Source organism: Carlito syrichta, unplaced genomic scaffold (assembly GCF_000164805.1).
Source record: "Carlito syrichta isolate Samal-C Ts95f unplaced genomic scaffold, Tarsius_syrichta-2.0.1 Scaffold302587, whole genome shotgun sequence".
In the NCBI taxonomy this organism is placed as follows: domain Eukaryota; kingdom Metazoa; phylum Chordata; class Mammalia; order Primates; family Tarsiidae; genus Carlito; species Carlito syrichta.
In genome coordinates this window covers 1,027,525-1,039,573 of record NW_007246683.1, presented here as the reverse complement: position 1 = coordinate 1,039,573, position 12,049 = coordinate 1,027,525, and the positions used below count along the sequence as shown (strand labels likewise).

At 42.6% G+C, this 12,049-nt stretch overlaps 1 protein-coding gene across 1 annotated transcript in view; it reads left to right on the top strand.

Moving 5' to 3' along the window:
* Positions 1 to 12,049, top strand: part of ADAMTS17 (ADAM metallopeptidase with thrombospondin type 1 motif 17) — a 167,205-nt gene that overhangs the window by 22,856 nt on the left and 132,300 nt on the right. Inside the window, exon 5 of the mRNA XM_021711794.1 lies at positions 11,157 to 11,258. Within this exon, the coding sequence (XP_021567469.1) occupies positions 11,157 to 11,258 (102 nt within the window). The remainder of the gene's footprint in view (positions 1 to 11,156; positions 11,259 to 12,049) is intronic.

Here is a 12,049-nt window from a genome sequence, read left to right as displayed (position 1 = left end):
GTTCTCAGTTTAAAGTGACCATCTACTCTTACACCCACTTGCTTCCCAGCAGTACATTCTGCCATCATTGCTCCAAAGTCCATGCAAGGTGCCTACTAGCTACCCTCAGAGGGGTACACTAGCCTTATTTCTGTGAGCACGGGTGTGCCTGCATGTCCTGGCATGCACAAGGGTCTGAGGTGTGCGTGTTGTCCGTTTTCTTTAGTACATTACTGAACACAGATGCTGTAAGCCAATTATTTCAGGAAGGCAACAGTATCTAGAGTGGTCATAGACATTAGAGTGTCTAAGGCATTTTTTTTCTACCTAGTATTCCCCTCTCTGTTTTCCATTTAACTCTCATTGCCTTTTAGTACAGTGTGGGGGTGCCATCTGTATCACACCATGGTGAAATGGGCTCTCTAGTCAGGTTGCCCAGGGTCCTGCCCTTCCTCTATCTCTTGAACAAATGACATAGTTTTTCTATGCCTCAGTCTTCTAATCTGCAAAATGGGAAAGTCAATTCTACTTACAGATCATTGGGTAGTTATGAGAGTTAAGTAACAACCAAATTAAAGTGCTTAGCATGTGGTACATACTTGATAAACATTAGGTAGAACCATTTCTCCATCACCTTGTTGCCTGGAACCGGTGGGTCAGGAGAAGACACTGTTTAGCTGACAATTGCATTGACCTATCCTTCTTTTATGCATCTTTCCCTGCACTGTCCTCAACATTCCTCCTGGCACCCTGGGAGCCTGTAACCTCCAGGGATTGCGTTCCAGCATCCAGTATCTCTCTCTCAGTAAACGCCCAGTCCCCAGACTAGAAAGCCACCTCCTCTCCTTTCCCAAGTCCTTCAGAGGTTTGCATGAGCATCTTATGGATAGAGAGATCCCTGCAGTATCCAGGAAGCTCAGGGTGTCAAAATTCTACCTTGGGACAAGGTTCTTTTCTCCGATGTCACACCTTTGTAAACTCAGTTGGGTCACTAGAGTCCTCCAGAGACTGTTAGGAATTTTTGTGCCCGACTCCAAATTAAAATCTGTCTTTAGGAGGATGGGTTTCAGGTATCTGTCTTTTTGTACAACTTTCCTGGAGATTCTTACACTCAGCCTGTTTTGGAAACTGCTGATCTAAATGCGATCTGTCCCTTTAATGCCGATGGACCTGGCCACAGTGGGTGGCTGGACTAGTCCCAGAGCCTGGCCCTGCCCCTCTCAGACAGGGCTGTACAGTAGTACGTGGATTTGGACGCCGGGCTGAAAGCCGTCTTGCCTGTCTCAGTCTCAGCTTCCTGCCCAGCATCTGCAGCCTCTCTTGAAGCTGTTGGACTTTGGCAACAGATGGCCCTAATTTTCCAGAAGTGTTTGAAAGTTTACAGTAGACTGCCTTCTCAGAGAGTGTTCAGACTATGCAAGTTGTGTGTCATCTTTCTTGTCCTCCTTGCCAGCTGAGTGCCCACCCAGGTGTCTGGACCTGGTCCTCATCCAGCGGTCCCCCACCACAGCCAGGTGATGGTCTCCACCACCCTCAGGAACATAGCAGGAGCAACCCAGCCCAGAACTCAGGAAGGCTTCCAGAGTGGGGCTGGCATGCCGGCCTGGGGAAGACATCAAACTGCAGTAGTATTTGTGGAAAATTTGGATTAGTCACTTTTTCATCCAGCTCTTAGTATTTTATTCTATCTCTCTTTTGGCTTGCGTTATCAGGAGCACATTTTTGAGGGATTTTACATAACTGTTCCCTTCAGCATCATTTTGAGATACAGCCACTCTCCAAACTTTCAGTGGGTTCCCAGTGAGGAAGAGGCAAAAGAATATCAAAGAAACCTTCACAGTCCTTGACAGGGACAGTGGTTGAAGAAAGCTGTCAAGGCTTGTGTGCATGAACAATAGTGTCTTTCTTCTAAGGAGTTCATGCCTTCCTGCATTTTTACAGTGCTCCGAGGAAGGAAGCTTGGCGCTGGTTCAGCTGTCACACAGCCCCTTAAGGAACTGTGTGGCAAAATGTGCTGGATGTGACTTTTCATCAGACCTTAAATGTAGCCAGTGAGGTGACAGATGCTGAGACCAGAGGGCTGTGGCATTTTCCTCACTGTGTGTATGGACTGGGACTTTCCACGACAACTCAAACTTTGCCACTGTAGGAGGGAGTCAGAGGAGTCTGGCATTCCACCCCTGATTCGGCCTGAGCAGCTGCCCCCTTATTTATTTCCACCCTGTGCTAGTGCACCACTTCATTGAAGCCCAGGGTCACTACTACTCAGCAATGTTTGCAAGTAGAGGATTACAGGTGGAGGAAATAGTGTGTTGCTGAGCCCAGAGCATTCCATCCCCCTACAGATAAGAGAGAGGGATAAACACACACCTGACTGACATCAAGGATACAAGATTGTGGGAAGCAGAGGCGAGAGGATTGCCTGAGCCCAGGGATTTGAGACCAGCCTGGGCAACTTGGCAAGGCCTCATCTCTACAGTAAAAAAACAAAAAAAGTAGCAGGGTGTGATGGTGCACACCTGTAGCCCCAGCTACTTGGAAGGCTGAGGTGGAAGGATCTCCTGAGCCCAGCAGGACGAGACTGTGGTGGCCGTGAGCATGCCACTGCAGTACAGCCTGGGCGATAGAGTGAGACTCCAACTCAAAAAAAAAATGAGGGAAAAGGAAATTGGGGACGGGTGGAGAGGCCATGGAATCAGTAGGTAGTGAGGTGTGTGTTCTGGAGTCAGGACAGGTCCTGGCTTTGCAGCTTAGATGAGTCACAGAACTCCATCCCTTTCCTCATCTGCAAAATGCATGTAGTCAGTGTTTGTCTCAGAATGTGGGTGCTTATACAATGCCTGGGTTTGGTGAATGCTTACTGTACCTCAACTTTTGTGTCAGCCAACTGAAGCCAGGGTGTCACTTTACTAATGAATAACTTAGTATTAATTACCTTCATTCATGAATGAATGAATACTTTCATTCATCCATTTGTTCAATCATTTGTTCCACCTGTCTTTATTGGATGTATATATACATGTGTGTGTGTGTGTGTGTGTGTGTGTGTGTGTGTGTGTGTGTATGTGTTTGGAGTTGATCAATAGTAATATAAATAGAGTTTCTCCATCCTTTTTTTTTTTTAATTGTGTTATCTTTCAACTTTTTATAGTTAGATAATTTTAGTTCTAAAGAAGACTTGCAGAAATAGTATATATATTTTCACTCAACTTCCTGTTACCATCTTATATAATCATAGAACCATTATTAAAACCAAGAAATTAACCTTGGTGCAATACTATTAACTCAAGTACATTTGGATTTTACGAGTTTTCCCATTAATGTCCTTTTTCTGTACCAGGATCCCATTTTGCATTAGTTATTAGGTCTCCTTAGTCTCCTCCAGTCTGTGACAGTTCCTCAGTCTTTCCTTGTCTTTCATGACCTTGACACTTTTGAAGTGTACTGATCAGTTATTTTGCAATTTGGGTTTGTCTGATGCTTTCTTGTGACTAGATTGAGGTTATATATTAGTGGAAGGATACCACACAGGTGATGTGGTTATTACATCTTATTACTGAGATATTAGTTAACCTCAGTCACCTAGTTAATTATGGTGTTATCTGGCAGGATTCTCCACTGTAACTTACTATTTGTCCTTTTGTCATTACTATTCAGTTTATCTGTAGCAGGATTTTCCAACTTCAGTGCTGTTGGCATCTTGGGCTGATAATTCTTCATTGTGGGGACTGTCTTCTGCACTGAAGGCTATTTAGCAGCATCCTTGGCCTTGACCCACTATAGGTCGGGGGCACTCCCCCCAAGTTGTGACATCCAAAAAATGTCTTCAGACATTGCCAAATGTCCTTTGGGGAGCAAAATCACCCCCTATTGATAGCCATTGATTTATAAGATAGAAGTAGAAAAGAGGTCATGTTTGTACACCTGTAATTTGTGTTGCTTTTCTTTACCTGTAACACAACATGAAACACACAGAAAGGTGCAAAAATCCTAAGTGTATGTTTATTTTTCACTGAACATGCCAGTATAACTGATACATCAAGAAATAGAGCATTTGTGGAATTCCAGAAGTTTTCCTAATACCCCTTTCTATTCACTCACTTCCAATGTTTACCACTAGCTTACTTTCTGGCCCCACAGATTAGTTTTATCTGTCTTTAAACTTTACATGAAATCATGTGCACTCATCAGTTATTGATAGTTATTGCCAAGTTGCTCTCCAAAGTGGCTCATCTATTAACATTCCCATAAGCAGCACAGGAAAGTGCCTGTTTTCCCTACACCTTCATCCACATCTTTGTTCTTTGCCAGTCTGTGCATTTAAGAAGTGAGCCCATTATAGGTTGCGTTGCATTTCTTTTATTTGTTTATTTATTTATTTATATTTTTATTTTATTTTTAAATAAAGATGCGGGGTACATTTCAGAGTTAGGTATATAAACATTGATCATGCAGGTACCCTTGCTGATGAGGTATGCCCCTCCCTCCCCTAGCAGTTTCCCTCAACTGCCAATCCCATCTCACCCTCCCCTGACAGTTTCCCACTACTGCCAATTGCTTTCTTATAGCATTATAATTGTTCGAGGTCTGTTTATGAGTGAGAACATTTGGAACTCCGTTCTTTGTTTCTGTGATAAATCACTGAGTATGATCGACTCCAAATCCATCCAAGTTGTTGCAAAGTGCATATATTTGTCCTTCTTAATGGCTGCATGATATTCTATTGTGTATATGTACCACATTTTTTTAATCCAGTTTCAATGGAAAACATGGTTAGTTCCATGTTTTTGCTATTGTGAATAGAGCTGCAATAAACATACATATGCAGGTATCTTTTTTGTAGAATGATTTGAGTTCCCCCAGGTATATTCCCAGCAGGGGGATTGCTGGATCATATGGAAGGTCAATTTCCAGTTCTTTCAGAAATTGCCACACTGTCTTCCAAAGAAGTTGTACTAGTTTGCATTCCCACTAGCAGTATGGAAGCATTCCTCTTTCTCTACATCCTCGCCAACATCTGTTGTTTATTTTATTAATAATGGCCATTCTTACTGGGGTTAGGTGGTATCTCAATGTGGTTTTGATTTGCATTTCTCTGATGATGAGTGCATTTCTTTTATTAATGAGTTTGAGCTTTTTTATATATTAAAGTGCACTGGCCTTTTAATATATTTTAATATGTGTTATCTATTTAGCACATATCAATATACAATTTAATGCTGTTAGCACTATACCATTAATATATAATAATATGTAACATATAATTGTATAATATGCATAAGTAATATGTAATATTCGGTATATAATTTTATAAATATATAATTTATATTGTAATATATATTTTATGTGAGCTGTCTTCTTAAATCTTTTTTCATACTAGATTATTGATCTTGTATAATGATTTGTTAGGAATTTTATATATTAAGGAAATTGGACCTTCAGCTGAAATATGAGTTTTAAATGTTCTTTTCCCCCCAGTTCATTTGTTTTCTACTTTGTTTATGGTGTATTATAGGTGGAGCCCAAATAAACCTAAGAATTTATTTATTAAAAAATGTGTATTTATTTTCACATGTTTAAACTTCAGTCACTTTCAAAGTACTCTCTGTTTGATGCAACACACCTATCGAGACACTTTTTCTACTGCTCAAAACAGTTTTTGAACCTGACAATCTTGATACCTTTTTGTGTTTCTGCTGCTTTTTGTTTTACCTTTTTTTTTTTGAGTTGGAGTCTCACTCTGTCACCCAGACTGGAGTGCAGTGGCCGCTCCCGGCCACCGCAGCCTCGACCTGCTGGGCTCTGGCGATCCTTCCACCTCAGCCTTCCAAGTAGCCGGAATTACAGGCATGTGCTACCACACCCGGCCGATTTTTTGATTTACTGTAGAGATGAGGTCTTGCTGCCCAAGCGGGTCTCGAACCCGCGGGCTCAGGCAATCCATTCACCTCAGCCTCCCAAAGGCGCGGGATTACAGGCTGAGCCACCGAGCCTGGCTTGTTTTACCTTTTCCACATTAGTAAAACATTTCCCTTTGGGGACTTGTTGCATCCGGGGAAACAAAAAAAAGTCACTTAGGGAAGATTGGGTGAATAGGGAGGGTGGGGCACAGGGGTCATGCCATCTTTTGGTCAAAACTGCTGAACACTCAGTGTTGAGCAGGCAGGTGCGTTGTCGTGATGGAAGAACCAGTTGTCTATTTGCCACAATTCGGGATGTTTCTTCTGCAAATCATGATGCAACCTTCTCAATACTTCCAGATAAGAAACTTTGGTTGACCGTTTGATCTGGAGAAAAAATTCTGAGTGTACTACAAGGGGCCCACCCTCCAAAATATAATTCTGGTGTTTTTTTTTTGGCGGGGGGGGATGTCTCCCCTCGTGTGTCAAGCAGAAATGTATGTGTATATAAAGTGAAATAATATCTCTTTCTAGGGCTTCTGAGTGTTATACCATGCTTAGAAAGATCTTTTCCTTTCCTAGACTGTAAATAAATTTAACTCTCCAGGTTTATTCAAGTACTCTTATTATTTCATTTTTATGTTTAAATTTTTTTTTTTTTTTTTTTTTGAGTTGGAGTCCTACTCTTGTTGCCCAGGTGAAGTGCAGTGGCACACTCATGGCCACCACAGCCGTGTTAATTTCCTTCAACAATTATATATTTAATTTTTAAATGTTCCTTCTGATTTCTTTTTCAAATTTACCCTGTCATATTCAATAGTATCTTGCTGCTAGCTTGTTTATGTGATCTGAAATGTCATCTATTTCTTTAAACATTTTATAGCTACTGTACATACCGTATCTGATCATTGTATTATCTAAACACCTTGACAGTTTAAATCTTTTGTTTTTTCGGCCGGCCATCACTGAAGTTGGCATAGTTAAATGTGAGTTTACATTTTATTGCACATGGCCATGGAGTTCTGAGAGCCTAACTGGTGGTTGCTCTCCTACAAAAGAACAGAAGCCAGGGGCTGTCACCTACCTTTCCAGAATTGACAAGCATTCTTCTAGATTCCCTAGTTTAACCTGGTGTTTCAGGTAGAGCCCCTGACCTTGCTGCCAGCCCCAGACTTATTCTCTTAACTGCAATGCCAAGACTAGCACCTGCCCTCAGGGAACCTAAATTGTCTTTGCATGTATGTATAAATACAGCTGTGTGTGTATTTGTATTTGCTTCCTTGATTGTTTTCTTAACTTCTGGTGAGCTCAGCAATAAGAATTACGTTTTATTACAGTATCTAGCTGTTTCGTACTGGAAAAGCAGCGCTGCCTCCCACAGAGTGTCTAATCCACCAGTCTCTGAAAGCAGAATGTACATCAGTCACCCTTCTTTTTAGGGTACCACTCTCTGAGCATGCTGAAATAGTCACATTGCCACCTCCAAGCCCCTCCAATTCTCTCCTCCCTCAAGTTTATTATTTTTCTTCATGGTTAATATTGTGCCTTTAAAAGTTCTTACATTTCAGTTTTTAATACATACCTTTTTATAGTTTTGCTCTTCCCGCAACTAGAAAAGATAAACTGGTATATATCAAGGTTACTTCCCACTGTTCCTGCCGCAGCCTACCTTCTTCCCAGCCTGTGCCTCTCCGTACCATTTCTGTTGTGTCCAGGATTCCGTCGTGTGTATTCTTCTGTCTAACTCCATCCCCACACTGGTTTCAATCACAATTTTGATCAGTGCTGACTGCTAGTTCATTTACTGTAGGTTCACCAATCATTTCTTAGTTGGCTGAAGGTCGTTCTCTGGTATTTTCTCCAAAAAAGAATGTTAACAGTTTGTAAGTCCAGAGATGTCTTTCTGTTACCTACATACTTGAGTAGCTGTTCAGTTGATATAAACTGGGCCTCGTGTTCTGTCTGTCCTTATGTCTTTGTCAGTCTCACCCACCACTTCTGGAAACATCTGCACACAGCCAGATCTCTCTCCCCATTATCCATGACTCAATCCTTTTGCCTGGGCACCCAAAAGGTGTTCTGCTTTGTCTTTGAAATCCAGTAACTTTATCAGGACATACCCCTGGGTTCATCATTCTTTCCCATTTTTTCTATAACAGGATTTTGCTTTTCAATCTGAGACTAAGATCTTCCTTCATTTCAGGTTAGGGTCTTAAATTTATATTCCAGTACCGTTTCTGTTACATTATTTTGGTTCTCTTCTTTGGGAGTCTTGTACTTCTGAATCAGCATGGGCCCCATGACCTCCACAAACATCTCATTGGAAAAGTGGAAAAAGCAGAGAAAACCCCATCCTACCTGTCTCCCAGGGCTGTCGTGAGGCTCCAGATGGCAGGTGTCGGAGCATTTGGTCATTTGCAAAGCGTGACATGAATGCCGGCTGTGGATCTAGAAGGCATCAGTGACTGCAAGTGTTTGTGTAGTCACCCCCTTTGTCTGGTAGTGAAAACAAATTGCAAGAGCAGTGACTGTGGCTTGGGCACGCAGAGCTATGCTGGTGGCTGAGCTCGGGTCAGGGCCTGTGGTTCTAATGTCTCCTTTGCTGTGCGCTCACCTTTTCTTTATTTTTAAACTGACCACAGAAAGGTAACCACCATCCCAACTCCCAACACTGTGGGTTTGTTGTTCTTATGTTTGAACTTTATGTAAATGAAATCATGCAGTATTCTATTGTTCTAATATACCATAGTTTCTCTGTTCTGCTGTTGATGGGCATTTATATTGTTTCCAACTTGGAACTAATACAAATGGCATTGCCGTGAATACTCTTGACAATAGTTTTGGCAAGCATATACACACATTTTTTTGCTGTTACATACTTATGATTGGAATTTCCAAGTATTAGAATGTGCTAGTCGAGGTTTAATGACTACTCCCAGAGAGTTTTCCAAAGTGGTTGAACCAAGTTAGAACCTCATCATCAGTACGCAAGAATTCCCGTTGTGCCAGGTTCTTACTAACACTTGGCATTCTCCACCTTTTGCATTCTAGCCATTCTGTGGGGGTGTAGAGGTGTCTGATGGTGTTTTTAATTTCCCTTCCCTGATGACTAAAGAAACTGAGCACTGTTTTATATGTTTACTAGACATTTAAGTATTCTCTTTTGTGAAGTGTCTATTCAGGACTTTTGCCCATTTCTCTACTGGGTCTTTTTCTTAATTGATCTATAGAAGTTTTTTGTTGTTGTTTAATGTATTCTAAATACAAATACGTGGTTAGTAATATGCATTATGAATCTTTTATGTTTTGTAAATATCTTCTCTCATTTTCTTACCATTGTCTTGATAAACAGAAGTTCTTAATTTTAATATTGTATAATTCATTATTTTTTCCCTCTATGGTTTTTTTCCTTCATGTGTTCTGTTTAAGAAATTTTTGCCTAACACCATTCTCCTTTTCTTTGATGATGAGAAGAGTTTTATGAAAAAGCACTGTCTATAAAATGCATAATAAACAGCTGACACCACCTTCTGCCTCTCTCTCCTGATGTGGCAGTTATTTCTTCTAAGCCCAAGCACACCATAAATTCTCCTCCTGTGTCAGCCTTGTCTCATGAGCACATGTCCATACACGGATGCCACAGTCTTGAAGAACTCTAGGGTCAAAGAGTGTGGAATCAAATATTTAATGAGGTGCAGTCGGTCTTTATAGGACCAGCTGGTGCTGCGCTCAAGGCTCTCATCTTTTTAACATTCCTTTGAGAGGTGAACAATAATGGGAACATGTCGGCCTCTCTGAACCCAAATGTGCAGTATTTTACTTGAGTCATCAACTTCTTTAAGGGCACAAATCAGCTGTGACATATTTGAAAAATGAGAAAGAGCGGTGAGCTTTTCTTAGCTCTTTTTAAAAGCCTCTTTCAGCTTTCCTTTCTCTTATTTCTGTCCCTTCAATCCCTAAACATTTTTTTACTTTAGACAGCACAGTTGTACATTTGTTCTGTGCAGATGTTCAAGATTACTTGGAAGAATAGACCTCTAAACCGACCACAGCACACCCTTTGCAAACCACACTATAGCAGTGCTGTGCCACCATGCCACAGGGGCTCCTTGACCTTCACCTGGCCCAAAGGGAACCAGCAGGTCCCGTCCCCGGCCACACCCTGGAGGGTGATGTCTTCCTACACCAGCTTGGGCATTTTAGTGATTGGATTTGGCACCCTGGAATCACTGCATCTTTAACAGATCTTTAAATACATCTGTCCTCAATTTTCAAACTATGAGGCGAAGATTTGGGTGCAAGTAGTTTATCTGGGAAGTGATCCCAGGAAGCAGTGTGAGGGAGTGGGGGAGGAGGGAGTTATGAAAGATGCATTGATGGGCAGGTGACTGCCACGGGCCATGGATCTAGCCCACTGGGACCCTCTGAGGGGCACATGGAACTTGTCTCGGTGTCATTCTCCTGAGCAGGATGCAGGGTTGTCCAGCTCCCCTCGTGGCTGAGGGTGCTATCTACACATGAGTCCTTCCAGGGAGGACACTTACCTTATTCTGAGCACTTTGTTGATGCCGGATTTGGGAGTCTGTGTTTTTAAATACCTGTTGCTGTTTTAGTCGAATTATTTTAATTGTATAGTTGTGGATGTTCTGAAATTCTCTAGGTGAAATACTATAAGAAATCATGTATAGCTCAACTGAGCTGGGAAACAGGTGGCCACAGGGCAAAGGGAAGGTGGCCTCTGGAACCCCGTGGGACCCAAGCCCTTCATGGCCCTTGGAGCTCTCACCGTGGGCCTCTTAACAGCTGCCTGCCCCTTTGGCCTCAGCTTCAGGGCTGCCACTTCCTGCAATCCTCATCAGATGAGGTTTGGTTGGAGCCTTTTTCTATGTGCCCCACAACCCATGGGTACCTGCTTCATCCTCACTACATTAAATGGGAAGCATCTGTTTGCTCTTCACTCCAGGGATGCAAGGGCTGTTGCTCCTAGCCTGTGCCCTGCCTCTGATAGCTCTGAGACCTCAGCAGCTGACGTTGGAACTGCTGAGCCAGTTCCATGAGGCAGGCCCTCCTGGGAGCAGATGCACAGAATTCTGTTGAGCCGAATGAGCTTGTTGAAGTGGGGGCACCTGTTTTGGACATCCAGACCCTCGACCCTGCCGCTGCTCTGTATGTTTCAAATCCCACATTCGAAACAGTAGTTAGGCCACACCTCTGACCTCAGTTGTGACTTGTGTGTGGATGTTCTCCACAGTTATGGTTCCTTCCCTTGTCCTGCAGCATCTGATGTGTGCTGGACTGTGGTGCCTGGTAGAAGGAGACACGTCCTGCAAGACCAAGCTGGACCCTCCCCTGGATGGCACCGAGTGTGGGGCAGACAAGGTAACCTCCAGCCTCCCAGTACACCCACAGGCAGCCCCACATCTCCTAGGCACTTGGCGCCTCTCCTTCTGAAAGACTGTAGTCTGTGCTCAGGAGTCCCCAAAACATCCCTAGGCACCACAGAAATGATCACAGAACCCACTCTGGGCACAGAAGTCACCTGTGTCACCTCACTTTTTTTCTTATGTAAGAATCACTTACTTGATGTTTTCAGTAGATTAATTCCTCTTGTCACGTGAGTGAATTTACTTAAAAGGAAAATGATCAGTATACTTTAAATGGAAAAACAGTATCACCTGCATATACAAAAGGCTGTCATAAATGAATTTGATGAGAATAGTGTTATCCAGTTCCAGCTAGATGTTAAGAGAGCAGGAGCCATGGGTGTGTGTTACAGAGGAGAGACATTGGGGACCAGCAGGTGCAGGGACTTTCTCCATAGTCTTAGTGCAAGGATTGAAAGAGGATTAAAGAGGAAGTAATGTTCCATTGTGATCCTGTGATTGGGAACCACTAAATCACATCTTGTGCCCCAGTGTCCATGCCATGCACTTTGGGAAATCCTGATTTAGAGGATTGGCTTCCTGTTATCCTCAGAAAGAACCAAGGTTCACCAAGGTGGAGCTGGCTATGTCATCTCTGAGCACCAAACCCAGCTCTGAGGTTTAAAACCTCAGAACCAGGAAGTGCTACCTTCCAGAGAGAAACATACCCATGTTAAGTGGTTTGCAGAAGCTCAGGTCTCTTCTTGAGCCATGTAGATTAATCCTTTTCCTAGAAATTTAGAAAAT